At 38.1% G+C, this 24,843-nt stretch overlaps 1 protein-coding gene across 1 annotated transcript in view; it reads left to right on the forward strand.

Annotated features, from left to right (window-relative positions):
* Xpr1 (xenotropic and polytropic retrovirus receptor 1) overlaps window positions 1-24,843 on the forward strand; it is a 152,722-nt gene that overhangs the window by 51,506 nt on the left and 76,373 nt on the right. Inside the window, exon 3 of the mRNA XM_055624454.1 lies at window positions 16,573-16,674. Coding sequence (XP_055480429.1) covers window positions 16,573-16,674 — 102 coding nt within the window. The remainder of the gene's footprint in view (window positions 1-16,572; window positions 16,675-24,843) is intronic.

The raw sequence follows: 24,843 nt of genomic DNA on the forward strand, positions 1-24,843 counted from the left end.
CCTTCCTTCCTTCCTTCCTTCCTTCCTTCCTTCCTTCCTTCCTTCCTCCCTCCTTCCCTCCCTCCCTCTCTCCCTCCCTCCCTTCCTTCCTAAAGATATTTTTTTTATTTGTGGAGAAGTTGTCACAGAAGCTTCAATGTCTCTCATTCTTAGAGGAGTCTATAGTTATCAAAATTTTAAATTAACTGTATTGTAATTAATTAACTGAATTGTACTAAAACTAATACTGTGCTAGTTAATATGTAACTAGAGCTTTAAAACATAAAAAAATAACCTTTGAGCTATTTTTTTTTTATATTTAAAGCTATTGATATATTAACTAGGCAGTTTTAGAACTGATCCTCTATTAGTACACTGGGACTATTTTGCCATAAAAGACATCAAATAGCATCAAACAAAACTCTTCTAGTCTGCCTGTGGTTAGTAACTGTCTTCCCTGATAAGAGTCTGTTTCTGAAACTTCATTTCCTTCCTTTGCTTTGCTCTTTTCAAAAGCTCAGAGTCTGTTTCCATCTTGTCAAGAGATTGGGTGACACACTGTAAAATATGTCTTCTTGTCTCTACCTTCTGTGTCTTTGTTCCTGTCCTATGTCAGTTAAGCATGGATAGTCAGAGCCGTCTCAAGTTCTAAATTCTCCATCATGTTTTCTTTTGTACTACATTTACTAGAAGAAACAGCTGTGTCTTGAGACATTGGCTCTTTTGTTATCTTGCATTACCTGGTTGAAAATCTCAGTGCATATTCTGTGTGATTATTAGTGCTCATCAATCCCTTCTCTTTTTTAAGATTTATATTATTTTTAAAATTATAGATATTGGAGTGTTGCAAGGGTATATGTATATGTAAGTGCAGGTTCCTGAGGAGGCCAGAAGAGGGCGTCAGATCTCCTAGAACTAGAGGTATAGGTAGTTGTGAACTACTCAGAGTGGGTGCTGGGAACTACACTTAAGTCCTCAGTAAGTGCTCTTAACCATCTCTCCAGCCCCACCTGCTGCCTGCCTGCCTGCCTGCCTCTCTCCCTCCTTTCCTTCCCTCACTCTCTCCCTTCCCTCCTTCCCTTTCCTCAGTATGTCCCTCCCTTCCCCTCTCTCCCTCTCACCTTCTCTCCCTGTCTCTCTTCCTTCCCAATCATATAACTCTTATTTTACAAAGATGAAGAGGGCTGTGGGCTCTCCATGAGGCTACGTGGATCTGTTCTTCGTGTGTTAAGTTAACAACTTTAGATTTGTCGCCAACAATTACACCAAAGAGAAATAAAAACGATAAGCTTATCTAAAAGCACTAAAATGTGACGATAGAGATTTTCTGAGACAGATATTGTAAGAAAGAGCCAACTATAACATGGGTAGAATGGCTGCAGTGCTGTCTTCAGGCGACTTTGGAAGAAGATCAAAGAAGAGCTTTAATTTTATTTTATTTACTTATTTTATTTATTTATCTTGCTCAAGGCCTTGAAGCAGAGCCATACATTAAATACAATGAACCGCCTTACCGTAGCGCCACAAACAAAGGAACCAGTGACTGTGGGTGAATTCCGGAACTCCTTTCAGTGGTTTCTCTCAGATGTTTGTCACGCAGTGAAGGCTGGTTTGATGGTGGAAGATGCTGCATGAAGTCTGTGGGTGATTCTGGATAAGGATCTCAAACGAGAGCCTAGAAACTAGAAACCTAGAAATCCTGACTGGATGTTCATTTTTAGCCCATTGTTTCTCAAAGGCTGGTTTTTTAAGGCATTTCAGGGTTCTTGTTAAAAGTCATTAGCACACTTAATCTTTTTGTTAGTTGAATGTATTATAAGAGCAAACTTAAAGGAATAACATGGAAGACAGACATTAAGAACATGCACTTACATGTGGAACCACTCAGAAAACTCAGAAAAGTATAGTGAATGGGTAGGATCTAGTATGGTACAAATGCTACCAACAACATTTAGCTGTTATTAATCAGAAAATTACCCCCACCTCATTTTTTTAAAATTTGAGGTGCAGATGATAGACAGTGCCTAGGGATTAATATGATTTACTAGTGTAGGGACCAGTAAGTGCTGGGCTGTAGATTAGGATTCTGAAGTCATACATTAGTTGGTAGGCTTCAGTAGGAAGCACCTACCATGAGTTGTGGTACTGTGGAAATGAATATGCGGAGGAGTATGGTGAAGTCCTATGAGTGGTCAGAACTGTGAAATGCAGCATAGGGTCCATCATCTTAGCAATAGAGATGTTATGTTGTGACCAGTGACTGTAATTCAAGCAGAATGAGCTAGTTACCGTGACTGCTCATGGGAATATTGTGGCTCCTCTCAGTAATGCCTTTTAGAGTGCAAATACACACATTTTAGTTCAGAAATACATATTGTCAGACAGACTGTGTCTGTTCTGTATTTAATAGTTCAAGTCTATTTGAAAACTGATTAAATAGTGTTTTTAAAATGATTTTAAACAGATTTGAGTATTGCATTATGGTTCTCTGTAGACATTTAACTTGTTTAGACTTAAGAAAAATTGATTTCCAATTAACACCAGATTTCATGAGAAAGAAAATATTAGCTAAACAATTCCATTGAGTAGCTTGTATTCCAAACAAAACCAGGCATGTCTATTAATTCCATTGGGAAGACAAGATTGAGCTTGATCCTTTTACTTTTTAAATTTTTTTAAGTTGAACAGATTTGAGTTAAATAAATCAGTTTAGTGTAAGTAGGGGGTAAAAGCCTTTTGAGTGTTTAATTAAGTGCTATTCAGAGTTTTATTTTAAGTATGCTTTTTAAAGAATTTATTTATTATTTTGCATTTGTGTGAGGCTGACCTGGTCCAGATAGTGAGGTCTAGGCTAACCAAGGCTACATAGTGAAACCTTATCTTAACTTTTTAAAATTTATTTTTTATTTTGTGTGTGAGTATTTCACCTGCATTTATCTATGTGCCATATGCATACTTGTTGCATAAGAAATTTGAAAGAGGACATCAGATTCCCTGGAACTGGAGTGATAGATGGATGATTATGATCCAACAGGTGGGTGGTGGGAATTGAACCCAGGTCCTCTGCAAGAGTAAATGTTCAATGCTGGGCCATCTTTCCTGCTCTCTTCAAGTATGTTTTAATAAATAGTACCACTACACCAGAACTTAAAAGTGTAGTCCACCCCTCCAACTCTGTCTCTCTCTGTGTCTCTCTGTCTCTTAGATAAGGTCTTACCCCGCTTCATAGAGTCCCACCTACCTCTGCCTCCCGGTGCTGGAATTAAAGGCATGTGCTACCTCACCTTGTCTAGTCATGTATGTATGTGTCTATTAATAGCAGAAACACTTCTGAGAAATGTGCCTTTAGGTGATCTCATTGTGCAGAGGTATTATAAGAGTCCTTACGCAAAGATGATGTAGGTCAGTTACTTGATGCAGTCTATTGATAAAATGAAAAAACCTGAAGGCTCAGTGGGTAAAGCAAGTGTGGGAACCTGAGTGTATATCCCCAGAACTCCTGTAAAGTTGATACAGTCCGTGTGTGCCTGTGGTTCCAGTGTGCCTGTGGTTCCAGTGTTCCTGTGGCAAGGACAGCAGAATACCTGGAACAACAGGAGATCCTGTCTCAAAACAAAGGTAGTTGACAAAGGCAAGGACCAACATCTGAGGTCATTCTATGATAACATGTGCACACAAGCACGCTTGTGCACTCACAGATATACAACACTGGGGAAAATGAGGTAAAGACTAGACTTGTAAGGCTGTTGGCGGCACAGCATGGCTTATTGTTTTACAGTAAACTTTTATAAGTAGTACACTTAAATAATGGTAAAGAGTATAGTGCAATAAATACATAAAGCAGTAACATATGTTTTCATCAGTTACTGTCTCTTGTGCATGACTATGTTCTGTACTTTTATGTGTATTGTAGGTGGTTTGTTTACACCAACACTACCACAAACAAAGGATCCGATGTGCCTGGATGTTATGTTGTCTTCATTGTCATTGGGTGATAGTTTCTCAGCTTCATTATAATCTTAAGGGTCTACCATGGTCCATTACTGACCAAAACTTTAATATGTAATAAATGACTGATTTGTGTATGATCACTACATTTATATTTTATAGCTAGATCTAAGGATGACATCTGATTACTATAGCATTCTTTTTACTTGAATTCTTTATTTCCTTCATCTATAATATGATAATTAATGCTTTTAATAACTCTTGAATCACTACAGTTTTTAAAACAGATTTTTTTTTTTTTTTTGAGACAAGGTTTCTCTGTGTAACAGCCCTGGCTATCCTGGAGCTTACTCTGTAGACCAAGTGGGCCTCAAACTCATAGAGAACCACCTGTCTCTGCCTCCTGAGTGCTGGGATTAAAGGCATGCGCCACCATGTCCATCAAAAACAGATTTTTAAGTAAGAATAAACAATAGATTTTGTTCAGAATAGTTATATACCCCCATTGAATTCTAAGTATTTGAAGTGTTAGAATCTTATTATAATAAAAATATTGCAAAGGTCTCTAAATGTCATCTAGTTTCATTTCACATCCTTTACATGAAACTATTAATTATTTCCAGGATGGATGTGGTCACATGACTTTATTTTCACCTTTCCAGAACTCATTGTTTTCCCCAGTCACAAGTGCTATTGCTACAGGAGGCACCAGGGGTCTAGAAGTGGGCAACACAGACACTTGTTCTATCTTCATATAGCCTAAAACTAATGGTGACATTTTTTTCCCTTTGAGGTAGGGTCTCACTGTCAACTTGGAACTCACTATGGATACCAGGCTAGGTTCAAACTTGTAAACCTCTGCTTCTGTCTCCTCAGTGCTAGTTTCCCAGGCAAGGAGTATCACACCTGGGCTTAAGGTCAGACTCTAACATTACTGTCTATATGCATTATGTTGGGAGGTAGTGTGTGCCATGACACATGTGTGGTAAGAGGATGACTTTGTGGAATTGGTTTTCCTCTTCTATATTTATGTGGGTTTCAGGCATGAAACATCTATTGTCAGGTTTACGTGGCAAGCACCTATTCTCACTGAGCTATCTCTGTGGGCTCAGCAGTGGCTTTTCAGTGCATCATTCTGTGAAGAAGAAATAGAGTGGATTGTTGTTGTTTTGCTATTTTTTGAGACAAGCTTTTATTTTATGTAGTCCTGGTTGTTGTAGAACTCTCTGTCGACCAGGCTGGGCCTAGAATTCATAGAGATCCACTTGCCTCTGCCTCCTGAGTGCTGCGATTCAAGTACGCCTGGCTTAGAAACAGTGTTAATAGGAGAATATGACAATTTCATATAATGTATGAGAGTCAAAAATGTTGCCTTAAGGTGTATATGTTTTAGCTGGCATTTGGAGGATGACTTAGCTAGGGATAGCTGGGAAGTTTTACGAGGATCTGGAGTCGGGACCATGCCACGCTGAAGACCTGAAACAATTACAGTGGGAAAGCATCTTTCCTTTTCTGCAGGATCCTGGCATGGGTATTAATGTTGAGAAATAAAGGGAGTCTTTAAGGGTTTGAAGTTGGGAGCTCCTCTAGTAATAGGGAAGCACCTTCCTAAAATTACTTTAGAGGAACCTGACATCAACACATTGGGAACAGAAATGAAACCTAGGAATGCCACAAGACACCTGGGGCCTCCTGGACTAGTGAGTAAAGAGGAGATAATGAGGCATCATTGTACATGTAAAGGTGTAAGCAGTGAACTTTGGAGTTGTTTGAGATGCCTGTAACCTGGTGGGGCAGAGGAAAATTTGAACTGTCTATACCTGATAAGGCATTTTGTAAAGCAAAGTATTGGACTTGAACTACTTCCCCCTTTGCTTCACTCTCCTCACCTCCTCTTTTGATCTTGACATTATAGCCAGATACATTGATACTGTAGTTTCTTGACTTTTGACTTTTAAGACTTTGTTTTTTAAGTAAACATACAGTAAAACTGAGCTTTTGTTTCTTACAGTTTGGGGATTTTAATATGTAGATTTTAACATGCTATTATTTCTATAATCAAGAAAAAGTTCCTTGAGTTATCTCCCCTCTTGCTCTCTCTTTCACACACACACACAGATGTACACACCTGCACACAATCCCATTAACTGTGAACTTGCTCATCACTGTAGTTTTGTCTCTTGAGAGTAATATCAAATACCGCTTAATTCCTTTGAGTTTTGTGTGTGAACTCAAGTAACTCATCTCTTTTTAATGTCATAGTATCCCATTGTGATCCATTTACCTGCTGAAGGGTATTTGGGTTGTTTTCGAGTTTTCTTTGGTTGTGAGTAAGGCTACTTTAAACATTTAAGTGCATGTTTTTATGTGAATTAGTTTTATTTCCCTAGATATCCAGGATGGGTATTGCTTGGTCATTTGTTAAGTACACGTTTAATTTTTTTTCTTTTTTTAAGACAAGGTCTCACTGTATAAACCGTAGGTGGTCCAAAACTCAGCTATTTAGACCAGGTTGGCCTTGAACTCAGAGGTCTACTGCCTCTGCCTCTCAAGTTCTGGGATTAAACATGTTCCCATAAAGTTCTGCAACGAGAGATGTCCATAAGCTCAGGAAAGCACCACTTTGCTTCTCATTAGCCACAAGCTGAGTGCACTCTGTTTTGCTGGTGCTAACTTGTTCTAGGCTTCGCAGCTAGTGAAGCATTGCTGCTTCTCCTTCTCTTAGAGACTTCAATGTTCTAAAGCAGTGGAGCTTAACTTTCTGGGGTAAATGATTGATTTTTAAACACTTCAAGAATATATAAGCAATTTTCCGAGTAGACAAAACATACTGTTTCAAAAAAAAAAAAAATCTTTACATTCCCTCTTGGAATCTCTGGTTAAGAATATGTTTTGGAGATATCTTATTTTGTGTCTTTGTTTTTATTTTTGGATACTCATTTGTGTAGGTTTTGTCTTTTTCTAAATAGGAGTTCTAAAGAACTCCTTTTGCTTTCTAGAAATCGTATTAATACTTTATATCTTATTATCTATTTTTATTCTGATGCTCTAAATATTAAGCAAAAGAGTTGATTTTGTGAAAGAGTCAGTAAAGGTGGGAAGTTGCAGCCCTTCATACATAGAGCATGCCTTTTTATTTTGTATTTCATTAACTTAAGATGGACAAAGCAAAAGTAGGATTAAGTACCTTCTACCCTTAAATTAAGGGTAATCTTGATTGGAACAACTATGGTCTATCTTAGGTCTTGTCAGATATAAATATATGTTTACATCAGTCCTCTAGAAAGAATCTGGGAGCTTCGTACCTTCGGCATAAGTTGCCTAAACATAAACATTAAGCTTTTAGTTTGAACTTTTCCTACACACAAACTGATTTGCTAGGTGACAGAGACTTAACATGGAGGTAGACATCAATTCTCCATGGATGCAAGAATTTTATATATTCAGGTGTGGCAATAAGATGTGTTCTGTAAAGAAGTTGAATGACTAAGTTAAATGAGGATTTACTGAAGAGTAAATATGGTCGCACCTAGAATGGAAGGAACAAATGAATACAAGCAACGAGAAAGAAAATAATCTCTACTTGATGCTCCTAGCAGTGTGGTCCTTGAAGCTAATAACTGTTTATATGTAAACACTTTAATTTGGATAGTTTTGTTATTTCACCAGTAAGCATGTCTCTAGTCACCTTTGGTGAATAGCCCTTTGATTCAGTACTCAGTAAATTTACATTTTTTTTCCCTCCATGTTTTTGGCTCTTGAAAACTTTCCTCATTCTTTCTTAGTTACACATTTAATGTGATAGCTTGAGCTTCACTCAAGCTACTGAAACAAATTATCAGAGATTTGCTAGCTTAAACAACATGCATTTGTCATAGTGTTGGAGGCTAGAATTCCAAGATCAGGGTACCAGAAGTGGCCAGGTTCAAGTGATGCCCCTGTTCCTGGTTATGTTGTCACATGGCGTGCACTTGGTTTCTGCTAGCAGTTCTACCCTCTTGATCTTATCTGAACCCACATAAATTGTAAAAGCCCCGCTTTTGAATAATATGTTGGGGGTTAGAGATTCAATATTAATTTTTGTTAGGCAAGAAACCAGCATGCTTAGGTGTTCTTACTATGAGGATTCCTCAAGGTATCAAGTCCCTTTATGACCTTGAAATGCAAGGCTCAGTCTCTTTACCTTTTGTATTCATAATGACTTTCCTAAAAATGCTTCAGACCATATTATTAGTCTGCCCTGGTCTCATTTCTCTTACTTCTTTCTACCCACATTCTTCATTTTCTCCTGCATACTTCAACTGTAACATCAGTTCCTCTGCATGGCTTGTTTGAACTCTTCTTAATGGGTTAATGCCTCTTGGCATGTGTCCTTTTCATTACTACATGGCTCTTCTGATTACTTACTGTCTGTTCTCTCTCAAAGTACAGGGACTGAGTTTGTTTTCTCGATCACCATGTCCCTAATTAACAGGTTAGTGCCTGGCATGTAGTCACCATTTGAGGGGATCTTGTTTCTCTCTTTTTCTTTTATAATTATTTGTGAGTATATACTAATCATTTGCATGTACAAAGTTTCTCCTCACATAGATACAGTTTCTAAAATGGGATAGATGATCTTCTTCCACACTGTTCATAATTGCCGGCAATGTAATAACCATAATTCTTACAAGTAATATAATATTTATCTTTATAGTGACTGTGTAACATTTATCATAGGATATATGAACTAGTTGGGAGGAGTGCCATCCATTAAAATATTAGATTTATCTTCAAGTCTTCAATGATGACATTTTATGTTTAATATTTGTAAGTATTAATGTTGTTTTGATATAGTTCATTCTAATAATTGTAATGATATCTCAATGCAGGAGAAATTTTAATATTTAAAGCATAGTAGTTAGAAAAGTTTAAGTATTTAAATTTTAATTCATATGAATATTTAATGCCCAGGAAATATGGCAGTATGTTCAGTAAATGATTAAACATAAAAATAAATTAGCATTAATTTTGTAATCTAAATAGTGGAAATACAAGTTCAAGAAGAAACATAGTGATATGAATTTCAGTTCTGAAAGGTTTTGTTTTTATGTGTTTGACAAGTGCTTTTGTTTTTTGTGCAGGACTGGGTACTGAACCCAAGGCCTTAGGCTTTCTTGGCAAGCACTCTACTGCTGACCTCCCTAGTCCTTTTATTTATGTAGTTTAAAGTGAGTAGTAGTGAATTTTGGTGGTAGTGATGAAATTACTGTGGCATTTAAATTCCATTATACCTTTTCTCAAAGTGTCATTTTAATTACAACTCAACAGAAATTACATTGTCTTTAACTACTTAAATGTGTTAAAAATCTTTGTCTTAACTTAAAAATATGTAAAATAGTTCTTTTAGAATTCTTTTAGAGGTTGCAGGAGCAAAAAACTTCAGAAAGTCACTAGGCTATTCAGCTCATTTTAATATTGAATGATGTCCTATTTAAATTTGCAGTGTTTTCATGTTAGCCTTGTAGATATTAGGCAAATTTATTAGCATATTTAATACTTTAGATTACATTAGAACTATTACAAATGAGATTAATTTCATCTGTTACATATCACTGGTATTTAAAAGATTTTTTGGTCTTTGTTCTGCCAAGAATATTTTAAAACCATTTTTGGTTAAAACTTTATGTGATAAAAATCTCAAAGACAGACTCAGATCAGAGGTCCACAGAAGCCAGGCTGAATTCAGATTATTTGCACAAATTAGCAATTTTAATTATGGAATATGAAATTTGAAGATAAGAGGCTTTTTGAGATAACCTCTCTTTTCAATAGAATGTAGAGATTCATCAAACTCATACAGGCAATAGGCAATAAAACCCATCATGAAAAGTCTATTGGTTTTGCCTCTAAAACATCTCTTAATGTTAAGCAAAGAAGGGATTTAGTGTGACTACACTGAGAAAAGGAACATATAAAAGGTTCATTGACAACACACCCTTTACCCTGTATCCCAGGCCCAGCCCTAACACCACCAGGCCCATCATGGGAATTTCTCTACTTCTTGTCCTCACCCTGGTTCAGCCTACTTTGGTTTCTCTCTTGATATTTTCTGTGCTGTGCCTGGTTGGTCTCCCTTTGCCCTCATTTAGCAAGCATATCTGCTCATAAGCACCCCTCTGGGATCACTCCTTTTTCTTAGAAAGAAGGCTAGTCTTCGTGAGGCCCTGTCTGGTCAGGCCTACTTGCTTCTCAGCATCAACAGTCACTGTTGTTCCCTGGTCCCTTCACAAGCTCCAGGCTCTCAGATTTACTTTATTATCCTTTCTTCCTTTAGCATCCTACTAGATGCTGCTCTTGCTGCTTGGACCATTGCTGCTGCTTTATATATCCTTCATATTTCATCTCTTAAGAACACCTCTTTAGAGACCCCCATATTTCTTCTCCCAGTACTTTTAGACTTGATATACTCTCACCACTGGGTCTTTGTTTGCTTGCTTGTTTGTTTGTTTTGCTTTTTCTTCAAAATATATATTAACATTATACTTATGTGTCATTATTTGGCATTTTTTCCTAAGTAGGCTGTATTCTCCAAGTGCAAAATTAATGTATTTTGCCCATCACTCTGTATCTATACCTGCCACGTGTGTAGGAGGGATTTAGAATTGTTGAATGGATGAGTCCCAGACTATTCCCATTTGTATTAAACCAATGATTTCAGAGTAATATTTTTATCTTTGAAATCTTATTTGCAATATGCTTTTTATAATTTATCTTCTCATCTATGGATGTAGTGTAGTATTTGGGAAAAAAATAGAATTTCAAGTTAGTTATTCCCAGTTATAAGTTTCACACTCTTAAATGCTCCAACTAGTTCTTAAAATCATGAAACCAGTAATACTAACTATTCTTCCTATTTTTGATCTAGTCATATTCTTAAATTTTATTTTTTTAAGCTTTCTCATAAAGAGAAACTAAGAAGTCATTGCATGTTGATGACATTGGAAATGCACACAGAGGTAGTCACGGTGACATTAAGGCTAATGTCTCCAGAGGGCATGTTCCTGACCGGGGAGAATTCCTCAGGGTTGTATTGTTATTGTTGGAAAACAATTCCCTGGGTCCCCTTCATTGGTTTAGTAAAACTTCTTTGCTTTAAAGCAGAGTTTTTCAGACTGTCATCATTTGGATATTGTTTGGGAGGGACAAGGGAAGGGAATGATTGCTGTCCTGGACATTAAAGGATATTTTGGCAGTGTCCTTGGCCTCCACCCATTAGATTGCAGCACCTTGTTAAGTCAGTTATAACAACCAAAAAGTTCTCTAGATATACCTTAGATATACCCTATGTCAAACATAGGACTTAAAAAAATTAAAGAGCCATCGTCCCTGGCCTATGTATCTCACAAATCTGGAAATTAGGACTGTTCTTTACATAAGAATATCATTTAAAAAAATCTTAATGAAATACCAGAAATGAAATGGATTCATAGAGGCTGTAAACTGGGCTTGTGAGGTTTGGTGTTGATGTGTCTAACCCACTACATTAGAAGATTAAATGACCTCTTTGGTATAAAATTAAAAATTTTCTGAGAGTAGTTGAAAAGCACTTGATGGTGATTTCTGCACAGTAGTAGTTGTTTGCCTTGATTGGTACTCTTAAAGAGCATGACGGGCTGGATGAGAAATTGTCTATCATCCACATGTGAAGTAGGTTTAAGACAATTGCAGAAATGACAAATCAGACTCTCTGTGTTAGCATAATTGAATGCTTAGCCCAGAGCAAAGGGATCTCTAAGGCAGCATTCCCTGAATCATTCTTCATCAGTTCTCAATTTTTGCACACTTCACTTCTTTCCTGTCAATGCTAATCAGCATAAAATGTTGATGTGTCTTACCAAGGTTTGTACTTTACTTTTTCATGCTAGCTGTCTTTGAATTAAACTTAGGGTTTTTTTGGTGACTAATTATTGAGTTTAGGACATATTTGACCCATGTTATTAGTGTGCTTCAGCTGCTATTACAGAAGGTCACAGGCTGGATGGTATAAGCAAAAGACATTTGCTATCTCATCACATTCTAAAGGCTCAGAGATCAAAATGAAAATACTACAAGGATTGGATTCTGGTAAAGTTTCTTGACTTCAAGAAATGGTCCAAAACACAGTCTTTCAACTGTATAATGTGGGGAGGAGGGAGTTCCCTGGTGTCTTTTTCTTATAAGAATATCAGTCCGAGGGCTGGAGAGATAGTTCAGAGGTTGAGAGTGTCCACTTCTCTTGGAGAGGGTCTGAGGGTCCCAGCACTTGCATCAGGTGGCCCATCAGCACCTGTATCTCCTGCTCCAGGACACTCTCTTCTGGCTTTTTCAGGTACCTGTACTCTCATGCATGGACTCCACCAATACCACCATATATACACATAATTAAAAATTTTTTTTTTTAAAAAGAAAAATAACACTAATCTTGACATGGTTGTGTATGCCTTAGAAGGACAAGGCAGGAAGATCATGAGTTTAGGATCCTTGTGGGGTGCGTGGAGGGGGGCAAACATGAAAAATTAGTTGGTTTAAGGTCTTGTTAGTCATGTGTCTGTTGCTATGGTAAATACCCGTAAGAAACAATTTAAAAGAAGGAAATAATTCTTTGTTTTGGGTTATGGTTTTACATATTTCTGTCCAAGACTGGCTGAATCCTCCTTGATGGGCCTACTTAATATAAGGCTGTCTGTCATGGCAGAGCATGCTTTGGAACAAAGCAGCTTTACCTATGGCAGAACCAAAGCAGGGATGGGAGAGGAGTCAGGGCAAGATTTATCCTTCAAGTATTCATCTAGACATCTACTTCCAACAGCTAGACTCTCTCTCTCTCTCTCTCAATCTATATGAATTTATAAATGAAGTAATTATTTGTGTGTCTTAGAGGTTTTTTTCATACATACCAGGGTGTGTGTGTGTGTGTATGTGTGTGCATGTGTGTATGTGTATTTTTTTCAAGGTCTGATCATTTATTTTTAAAAACTTATTTTTAACTGGACTCAGCCTTAGAAGTAGAAGTTCTTAGCAAAGACACAGCCCAAGTCTCTTGGCAGTCTGTTCCTGGCAGTTTTTGACGTTTTTCATTCTCTTGGCCGAAAGTTTAGCACATTCTGCAGCATCCTCGTTTTTCTTAGCGTGTGTTTCTTCAGAGTGCTTGTGTTGCAGGACACGTAGAGTGACAAAATGCTGAATCTTGGGGGCTTTGGTCCTGGGCATCTTACCTTCCTTTGTTTAAGGGCTTTTAGACAGCGTATTGGAGGACATTTTAGAGAGACTGAAAGAAAAATTAGATTCTGCTGTCTCTTTTTGGGCTCCATCCACCAAGACACAGTAGTTATCTCTCAGTCCAGGAGATCTTCCTCCCTTCCTTCTCCCAACAGTAATCAAGTTGAGAACATGTAGAGGGGCATCCACAGTGCATCCCCAAACAGACTTGAGCTTCCTCCCTCCAGTTCTTGGTCTGTTACAAGCATGCCCCTGACTCGGCTACAGGCACGTGCTGCCGTGGGTAGGACACCCTGATTCGTGGAAGACTGTCATTCCCACCACTCATGAGACCACACAACCTGCCCACTTTTCACATAGAGCAGCAGCAGCTACTTCTACGGCCAATCAGTTTTCATTGTGCAGAGCTTGCGTTCATGTTCCCTTCAATGAGTTTTTGATGGCTGGTGCCTGGGAAGAGATATTCAGCTTTATCTGACAGTTAACACCTAGGAGGTACCACAAAAAAGAGCATGTATACTTTAAAAAAAAAAAAAAATACTGGTATAGTGTAACTACAAACTCATTTGTTTCTTTTTCCTTATTAAAAATAAGGGTATATGAAATCCACACAAATACATCATTTTGTACAGATTCCTTTAGAGTGTGTTTCTTACACATGGGATTGAGCATACTGAACGTTTTGATAACTACTGCCAAACTATCTTCCTATAAAGACTGAAGATTCACAGAGCTATTGACAGGGAGTGAGAATGTTGATTTAGCCATACCATTGCCAAAGCGATAGCACTATTTTAAAGTTGATTCCAGTCTGATGTTGAAATTTCATTTTCTATTTTAGATCTTGAATTTATTTGAAATCTTGATGTTGAACCTCCTTTCAATTTCTTTGTTTGGGCACTTATTTTTTTTATGAATTTCTTAATTGGCCCATTTTATTAAGAAATTAAAAAAATCGGTTTGGTATTGACTTACATTTTCTAAAAATAAATTTCATATGGGTTTTGGGGATCTGAACTCAAATGTTCTTACTTGCCGAGCCATTTCCCCAGCCTGAATATAAATTTTGAATATGAATCTTTCATTAAATATTGCACATATAAATTTCCCTGTCGCCTCCTTCTCTTTTGACTGCACTAATGGCATCTTTTAAAGTGAGATACTTCATTTTGTAGACATGTTAATCATTTATTTATGGTTACTGTATTTTGTGTAGAGTTTAAGAGAGACTTCTGTATAATCCATTCTTTTATGTGCAGGTCTATTTTGGGTCTTGTTCTTTCAGTTGTTTTCTAATCCTCTACCAGTAGTGTGCTTCTAGTTCCTGTGTGTATCAGGTCTTTGAAATCTGAGAGGACAAAAGCAGCATCATTCATTCATTTCTTCTGCACAACTGCCCTTGCTGTTTTTATTTATGGTTTCTCCTCTTTACTCTCAACTATTACTTCCCGATGCTGCTGTATGTTACTGTATTCTGCTAAGATTTGTGGCAGTTAAGTTTCATGTGAATAGTGATAACAGACTGCTGACATTTTAGATGAAATAGCCTTTGAAGTAAGAAAGTAGAATGTTTACAGTTAATGCATAGGTGTATGTCTTTGTTTCCTTGGCAATATTTTACACAGTTGATGTTTCTGAATATGTAACTTCTATATAAACTTTAATGTCTGTTAATATTACTTTTAGAAGCTATCTTGTTGGACTTTGCTGCTTTATCTTAATGTTAGTTGGGAAGCGAAGTAAATATAACCAAGGCCCTTCTTGCTTCTGGAATTTCTTTTTTAACAGTAACGAATAAAATGAAAACGTAAAATGTAGGAAAATAATTTATTGCTTTTATTTTCAATTAGTGGAGTTAGATGCTATTCTGAGTGCAACATCTGTTACTATGGTGTCTCCTTAATTCAGGGTCAGCTTTCTTAAAAAGCTGGAACCCGCTTCATGCTTTGAGAGAAGTAATTCTCAGTGGCCTTGAGCAGCTATAGCCTTTGTTATACCCTAATGGCTACTTTTAAGTGAAGAACATAGAGTAGTTTTTCCTGTATTTCTGAAAAATCAATGCAACATTCCACATTGTATGCTTAGACTTAAAGCATATGAAATAGAGGTAGATATATAGAAATACATTTTTACAAATAAAAAGTATACAATATTAATTTGTTTTATAGTTATGTTACTCAAATGAATAGATTTGATAACCTTCTTAAAAAGTTCTTTTGTGTACTTACCTATTTATGGGGGCCACATTCCCATGTCGACAGTTGAAAGAGTCTGTCTGCTTTCTCTTTCCACTGTTTGTACCTCAGAAGTTGTAAGGCTTGACAGCCAGCACCTCTGCTAGCTGAGCCACCTCACTGATTAGATCTGACAACTTTTTAAAAGTGATGCTTGTGTATGTGATTTTATTTTTTAGGGACATACCATGTCACGTTTGCTTACACAGGTGGACTGTTTAAGGGTTTCTGGGATTTCACTAAGATTCTAGGGATCTGGGGAATGGAAAGGAGTCTATTCTTTTTCTACACATCTCAAGTTAATGTACCCTGATACAGAAATGGGAAGTTTCTATATTTTGGTTAGCATCTGGGAAGTCTTGTCAAATTTCACTTGGGAAAAAAAAATGGTCTTGGGGGTCTCTGAAGATACTTTTATTCTGCATTTTTCTAGTAGATTTAATAGTTTGTAGGTCCGAGGACAAAACTCATAAAATAGATCTAGCCTACAAAAAGATATGTATCATTGGCCCACATGGTGTTTTTAAAATACCTAGATTTATGATACCTCCCAGGAAACAGATATCTGCCAGGCCGTATTAACACACAAAAGTGACCGAATGGGTGTCTCTAGACACCATCCTACTCTGATCTGAAGGTGTCAGTTGCCATTTACCACTGTACAGGTGACTTGTTAGGGTTGCTATGTTACCTAGTGTACTTCTGACACAGTGGACCCATCAGCCCGCTACCTTTTCTCTGCATACAGCTAAGATTAAAAATGAGGAAATCCTGACAGGAAATCTAACAAAACAAAATCTAACCTACTTTTCAGAAACATGCTGCACTTTCACGTCTTTATGCCTTTGTTGTATCTTTCTTCTCTAAAATACCTAATTTCTCTTTTTATTAACTGATTTCTACTCATCTGGCAGCACCTTGAATCTTCTTTGGTTAACTGTCTACAGTTTCCCCGTCTTCTGAAGTCTTGGAGCATTTCCCTTCTCAACATGGTAACTTCTATTATAGTAGCAGTGTGTTTGAATTAGCCTCTTCTCACTGCCAGGTACTTACATAGCTATGGCACTTGCTTGCTGTTTTGGAGACCAAGAAACCAGTCCTATTTTTAACCTACTCTCTACAGTTGGCCTTCTGCCTTAAATTTGAATGTTTTTTTTTTCTTGCTTTTCAGTTACAGATGAGGATACAGTTAAGAGATATTTTGCCAAGTTTGAAGAAAAGTTTTTCCAAACCTGTGAGAAAGAACTTGCCAAAATCAACACATTTTATTCAGGTGAGTAGTCACAAAAAAAGAAACATTCTGTGATGTCCTCCAGGCTTGTCCAGTGTTGCTTGAGGCTAGCCTTCCTTGCTTATGCTGCAGATGGGTTTGTCTGTGTGGATTAAGGACATGTCTGGCATCTTAGTGTTTACACTTTATGTGAGCATCGCCTAGGTTCCCTTACAGTTACTTAGGAGTTATAAATTTCATCTTATCTTTTTATAAGTTTTCATGCCCACCTCCAGATTATCACTCAGGTTGATTTTATGCCCTTTCCTTGGCTAGAACACTCATTTGCATCTCTCTAAAGCACTGGTCCCTAGAGTGTCATCTGCAAGGTGCTGTTGGAGTTTCAGAGGAAAATATTAACTTCTGTTTATGTATATCTAGGTTGTTTAAAGTATGTGTTTAAATGTACTTAATGGAGATTAGTGAAGTAATGTCCTTGTAATAGATTGCCTAGAGCATTGCCTTTAGGCATCACAAATCCTGTGGAGCCTAGTTGATGATTAGATGATTTTATGAGTACAGAATCAAATCAGTGAGTTGGATACAAAGAGATTCCATCCTGTATTTCCTCATATGCTGCTGAATTTACCCCCTCACGTTTGCAATCCCCCGCTGGAAGTAATGATCAATAATGAATTTCTTCTCTTGGTAAAGGCTTTGAAAATAACGTAGCCTTAATACTGATATAATCAACAAAAACAAACAAACAAAAAACCAAACAAACCACTAGTATGTATTAGTTTGAAGAGAGACACATGCACTCCTGCATACAGTTTTACATGGGTTCTAGGGATTTGAACTCAGGTTCTCAGGCTTAGATGGCCTGTACTTTACCTGGTGAGCCATCTCCCTAGTCCTCACTTTTTAAAAATTATTTTTAATTTTTTATTAATTACACTTTAGTCACTTTGTATCCCCCCATAAGCCTGTCCCTCCTCCCCTTCCAGTCCCTTTTTCCCTTCCCCTTCTTCATGCATGCCCCTCCCCAAGTCCACTGATAGGGGAGGTCCTCCTCTCCTTCTTTCTGATCTTAGTCTATCAGATCTCATCAGGAGTGGCTGCATTCTCATCTTCTGTGGCCTGGTAAGGCTGCTCCCCCCTCAGGGGAAGTGATCAAAGAGCAGGCCAATCAGATTATGTCAGAGGCAGTCCCTCTTCCCATTACTATGTAACCCACTTGGACACTAAACTGCCATGGGCTACATCTGTGCAGGGGTTCTAGGTTATCTCTATGCATGGTCCTTGGCTGGAGTCTCAGTCTCAGAAATGACCCCTGTGCCCAGATTTTTTTGTTCTGTTGCTCTCTTGTGGAGCTCCAGTCCCCTCCAAGTCTTTCTATCTCCCCCTTCTTTCATAAGATTCTCTATATTCTGCCCAAAGTTTAGCTGAGTCAAAGCCTCTGCTTTGATACCCTGCTGGGTAGAGTCTTTCAAAGTTCCTTTGTGGTAGGTTCCTGTCCTGTTCCCTGTTTTCTCCCTCTTCTGATGTCCATCCCATTTGCCTTTCTGAATAAGGATTGAGCCTCTTACCCAGGGCCCTCCTTATTGTTTAGCTTCTTTAGGTGTACAGATTTTAGTATGTTTATCCTATATTATATGTCTAATATCTACTTATAAGTGAGTATATACCATGTGCATCTTTCTGCTTCTGGGATGCCCCATTCAGGATGATCTTTTCTAGTTTCTACTATTTGCCTGCAAAATTTCATGATTTCCTTGTTTTTAATTGCTGAGTAGTATTCCATTGTGTAAATCTACCACAATTTCTGCATCCATTCCTCAACTGAGGGACATCTGGGTTGTTTCCAGCTTCTGGCTATTACAAATAAAGCTGCTACAAACATGGTTGAGCAAATGTCTTTGTTGTATACTTGAGCATCTTTTGGATATATGCCTAGGAGTGTTATAGCTGGATCTTGAGGTAGCACTATTCCTAATTGTCTGAGAAAGTACCAGATTGATGGTGGGGCTGGGAGGATACTGTGTCTGACGAGCAGGATAGCAGTGACTGCACAGCTACCAACAGACCAAACCCTGGGCCCTAAAACACCAGCAATTGTGTTTCCCAGGTGAGAAAAAAACCCACCCCACGGAGTGGGAAGCAATCAGGTCCGTTCTCCACCTTATTTTTTAAATAAACTTTATATTAAAAACCCTTGCATATAAATAAAAACATTTTTTTTTTTGAGACAGGGTTTCTCTATGAATCTGAGTTTGGATTTCAGCTAGCACATCCTCATGACTTCTTGTCTCCACTTCCAGTGCTGGGGCTACAGATGGCATTATCATGCTCAGCTTTTATATGGGTGCTGGGTTCTGGACTCAGGTCTGAGTCGTCTGAGTCATCTTCCTTCTTTTTATTTGTAAAGAAAGAGGTTATGTAATGAGCATAGCGCTTTAAGAAAGGCGTAGGGTGATAAGAATTCAGTAGTGATGACGAGCATATAGCCCAGTGATCAGGAGCTTCCTTAGAGTACTCAAGGCCATGAGTTTGATCTCAGCAAAAAATAAAAAAATAAAATAAAATAAAACAAAATATCCAGCTATAGTTTTGAGTATCTACTTAAGGGTGCAGTAGTGAATCTGTATCTGTTCAAGTTGTTCTACTATTATCTGAAGCAGTCCAAAGGTTAGCACTATGGTACATGATAAATTGAGTTTTGCTAAGTGAGCACAATATAAAGCAATAAGGATAAAGGGGTTAAAAGTACATGGACAAAATTATTGAAATGACTGATGAAAAGAAATCAGTACTGGGTTAACATAAGTGACTGGAATAAAATGAAGGCATGAAAGAATTTGAGCTCTATAAGATTCAGAAAACAAACAAAACAACCAAAAACAAAAACAAAACAAAACAAAACAAAACAAAAAAACAGAGGGCTAGCTAGCATAGTGAGTCTGGCTAGGAGCCCTGTCTGCTCTTTCAGAGAAGCAAGATTCAATCCCCAGCATCCACATGATGGCTCATGTCCGTCTGTAACTCAAGTCCTAGCACATTCTTTTCCAGTTTCCACAGGCATCGACACGGCACACAGACATACATGCAGACAAAACATCTATCCATACAAGATAACAACATTATGAATGAATGTATGTATGTATGTGCATGTATCCATCCAGATGTTAGGGAAGGGGTGTAAAAAGCATAAAGCCTGAAGCATATGGTCATAGATGCTTAGTTGTGATTTACTAATGTGGAGGAGAGCAATTCTGGGCAAGTATGGCTGTGGCCAAGACAGAATGTGCTGAAGTAGAGTGGAACCCAAAATGGACTGTCCACAAGGGAAATTAAGTCACCAGGGTTATGCAGAAAGTTGAAATAAAGCTTTAACTGGGAGCTGGGCATCTCCATTCTCTGGGAACAACCAAGAGATCAACAGTAGCAAATACACAGGAGTGGCGGACTCCATAAGATACTAAATGGTCAAAGATCCATTTTTTTCAGGATACGTAAATAGCTGTTGAAAAATAACAATACCTAGAAGAACATTGGAACTATTTTGGAGCTGCTGCTTACCTCTTCCAATATCTCATTGGGCCATAAAAAAGAATATTCAGCCCCATCTGAGGGCTGCTGAGAACATCAGAGTAAGATGCTTCCAAAAATTATACGCAAGCTGGAAGGTAAAATCATCTTTTGAAAAAGAAACTAATAAAGTCACGTGACAGTCATCAAGTGCCCCTGCAGGGAGATGGAAGAGACAGGAGAATCCCTGGGAGGTCATGGGCTAACTAGCCTGCTTATGCAGTGTGTGTGGAAGGGTAAGAGAAAATATGAGACCCTGTCTCAAACAAGGGAGAAGACAAAGACTGACACCTGAGGTCCTCATTCGCATTCACACAGTGGCATCTCTGTGACCTCATTCACACTCAAAAAGATATGTGTGTGCACATATACTCTGTATATAAACACACACATATGGGGTAGGAGAATGAAATGCAATTGAATGTGTTCTCATGTCAGCCTCTACACCCTGCATGCACTCATTTGGAATGTGCACTCAGGGATAGCCTCCACCCACCCACACAGTAAATGATTAATTTTAAAAAACAACAGCCATCAATTCCCATTAACCTGTAATATGCACATCTATGCTACCCTTCCAAAAATGTCTATAGATATTCTGGATTTTTCTCTGTAACATTGCTTGAATTCCGTTCTCTGAGGCTTGTTTCAGTAATGATTTCCCCTGAGAGTAATTCAATAAATGGATTTAGCTTTCTTTTAAACCAGTTCAGTCTTCTTAGCAAGTCACTCCTTTCAAACCAAAAGAAAATGAGCAGGTTCTTTAAATATTGCCTCCTCCCTTTTCTTTTGTCGGTCTTCTTCTACAGCAGATAGAAGAGTTTATAAAAGGACATAGCATCTATGCATGTCTTTATTAAGAGATTACAAGTGCCTTCTAAGGCACAGACATAATTGAAATGTTGCTTGAAAGCATAAAAATGATTAGATCTTCAAGAGAATTATGCAGAAAGAATTGCAGTGTCCCAAGGACTCATGTGATTTCCAGTTAGAAGGTAGAAGGTCACGGAAGAACCAATAGTGTAGACAGAGAAAAAGGCAACTGTTTTGGGAGGATGCTGTGATTTGAATTTGAACTGCCCCTCACAAACTCGGTTTAACCGTTTGTTCTGGGCTGCTGGTGCGTTTTGAAAGGCTGTGGAACCTTCAGGAGGTAGATGATGGACATTAGAGACAGACCAGTGCCGGGTGGACATTTGATGGTCATCTTGGCCCCTGGTTGTAGTCCACTGCCTATTACTGGGTGATATGAACAGCCTCACCTCACACTGTTCTGCCATTCCTTCCCACTGTTGGGCTTAAATCTCAATCCTTGAGCCAGAACAAATCTTTCCTGCTGTGTCTGTCAGGTACCTATTTTGGTTACCATGATACAGAAGTAAGAATATTGGAAAGAGTATGTCTACATTAAGAAAATGACATTAGGTAAGAGCTAAGTCTCTAATTGAAAAGTACGTAAGATCAGATTTTCTAGCATTTTTCTTTTGCAGTGATGTTTTTAGAAGGGATCCCTGATCTCAAATCAAAATTAATAATTTGTGTTACAGAGGATAGTGCTTCTTAGTTTACAAAGAAAAATGAATATCTACTTTTAGCGACACATATTTTCAGTTATAGTAAAAAAATTTTCTACTTTATGACTAAGCATGCAAATAGACTTTTTTGTTATTGTTTTTTGAGAAAGGGTTTCTTTATGGAGCTCTGGCTGTCCTGGAACTCAGTCTGTAGACTCAGAGATATCCCTGTCTGCTGGGATTAAAGACATGAGCAATCACATCTGGCTAGACCTTCGTATTTTTTGTATACTTAAATGCACCTATGAGTGTGAATATACAAATGTTTAAATAATTTAAATGTTTTTAATCCATCTTTTTGTCTGCTTTTAGTCTATTCTGTTTTTATACTATTCTTTTTCTGATTGATTTTTACTAATTGTAGTTTACTAAACTGTATTCTTTGTTTTGTTTTGTTTTGTTTCTTAAGACAAGTTATGTATGCAGATCTGACTGGCCTAGAACTTGCTATGTAGACCAGGCTTGCCTTGCACAAGATTTGACTGTCTCTGCCTTCTCAGTGCTATGATTAAAGGCCTGTACCACTATACCCAACTTAAATTGGTTTTGAACATTGGTTTTAACCCATATTGGGTTGCAGGATTCCATTTGAAAAGTGAGTAGGTCAAATTTCAAAAATTATTTTGGGTTGGCTATTATTAAATTTTTTGGATGCTATGAGTTAATGACTTACCTTGTATATTGGCAAGGCCATTGGAGTACAAATTGATAGCCACTGACTGAATTTTTGCCAGGTCAGGAAGTGGTGAGTAATATGAAGACATGATTGGCAGAAATAGAATTTGGCACTTATTGTAGACAGTATCACTTTCCTCCCTATTTAGCTGCTTCCTGCCCAGCAGATTGTCTCGTAGACTGCAGTCCTCAGACACTCATGCTTAAGACAAACCATAAGTAACACATGAGTTAAGTTTTGGTGTAAGTAGTGAGAGAAGATCTCAATGTTTAGCCTAGGCTAGCCTCAGACACTTTGTCTTTCCTCCTTGCTAGGGCTTTTCAGTGCTGGTTATAGTAGTGTACGCCACCTATTTGAGCTTATCAGCTCACCTTCATCTAACTTAGATCACACAGATTACTTATTATAGTCAGTCTTTTTGTTTTGTCTGCATGTATGTCTGTGTGAGGCTGTTGGATCCCCTGGAACTGGAGTTACAGACAGTTGTGAGCTGTCATGTAGGTGCTGGGAACTCAAGTCCTCTGGAAGAGCAGCCAGTGCTCTTAACCCCTGAGTCATTTCTCCAGCCCCCAAGTGGTCAGTCTTCAGATGACATATATTTCAGATCCAAACATTTTAATACCTCACAATTTTGTGTCTTTTTTAATCATATCAAAAAGCCAAAGATAGATAGATAGATACATAGATAGATAAATAGAAGTGCTAATTCCATCAGCTGATTACATTTTGAAAAATTTTAACCTTAATTTTTGTTTTTGTGTAGATTTTAAATGTTTTATTATTATTTATTCAACTATACAATTTATTTAGCCCCCTTTCTCATCCCCTCTCAATCCCACCTTCCGTCCCTCTTCTCCTCCCATGCCCCTCCACCAGGCCACTGATAGGGGAGGTTCTCCTCCCCTTCCATCTGACCCTAGCCTATCAGGTCTCATCAGGACTGGCTACATTGTCTTCCTCTGTGACCTGATAAGGCTGCCCCCACCCCTCAGGGGGAGGTGATCAAAGAGCCAGCCACTCTTCCCCTTACTAGGGTACCCGCTTGGATACTGAGCTGCCATGGGCTACATCTGTTGAAGGGGTTCTGTGTTATTTCCATGCATGGTCCTTGGCTGGAGTCTCAGTCTCAGAAAAGACCCCTAGACCCCTGGACCACATTTTTTGGTTCTGTTGCTCTCCTTGTGGAGCTCCTGTCCCCTCCAGGTCTTCCCCTCTTCTTTCATAAGATACCCTGCACTCTGCCCAAAGTTTGGCTATAAGTCTCAGCATTTGCTTCGATACCCTTCTGGGAAGAGTCTTCTAGAGAGGCCCTCTGTAGGTAGGCTGCTGTCCTGTTCCCTGTTTTCTCCATCTTCCGAGGTCTATCCTGTTTGCCTTTCTGAGGGGATTGAACATCTTACCCAGGGTCCTCCTTCTTGATTAGCCTCTTTAGGTGTACAGATTTTAGTATGTTTATCCTATATTATGTGTCTAATATCCACTTAGAAGTGAGTATATTCCTTGTGTCTTTCTGCTTCTGAGACACCTCATTCAGGATGATCTTTTCTAGTTCCCACCATTTGCCTGCAAATTTCATGATTTCCTTGTTTTTAATTGCTGAGCAGTATTCCATTGTGTAAATTTATCACAATTTCTGCATCCATTTCTCAACTGAGGGATATGTGGGTTGTTTCCAGCTTCTGGCTATTACAAATAAAGCTGCTACAAACATGGTTGAGCAAATGTCTTTGTTGTATACTTGAGCATCTTTTGGATATATGCCTAGGAGTGTTATAGCTGGATCTTGAGGTAGCACTATTCCTAATGGTCTAAGAAAGCTCCAGATTGATTCCCAAAGTGGTTATACAAGTTTACATTCCCACCAGCAATAGAGAAGGGTTCCCCTTTCTCCACATCTTCTCCAACATGTGTTGTCACTTGAGTTCTTGATCTTAGCCATTCTGATGGGTATAAAGGTAAAATCTCAGGGTCGTTTTGATTAGCAAATCTTCCTGATGACTAAGGACATTAAGCATTTCTTTTAAGTGTTTCTTTGCCATTCGATATTTCTCTATTGAAAATTCTCTGTTTAGCTCTGTACCCCGTTTTTTTAAATTGGATTACTTTATTTTTTGCTGTTTAACTTCTTGAGTTCTTTACGTATTCTGGATATTAGCCCTCTGTCAGATATAGGGTTGGTGAAGATCCTTTCCCAGACTGTAGGCTGTCATTTTGTTCTGATGACAGTGTCATTTGCTTTATAGAAACTTCAGCTTCATGAGATCCCATTTATTAATTGTTGATCTTAGAGCCTGTGCTGTTTGTGTTCTGTTCAGGAAGTTGTCTCTTGTGCCAATGAGTTTAAGGCTCTTCCCCACTTTTCCTTTTAACAGGTTTAGTGTGTCTGGTTTTATC

Source organism: Psammomys obesus, unplaced genomic scaffold, assembly GCF_907164565.1.
Source record: "Psammomys obesus unplaced genomic scaffold, mPsaObe1.curated_primary_1811, whole genome shotgun sequence".
NCBI classification, from domain to species: Eukaryota; Metazoa; Chordata; class Mammalia; order Rodentia; family Muridae; genus Psammomys; species Psammomys obesus.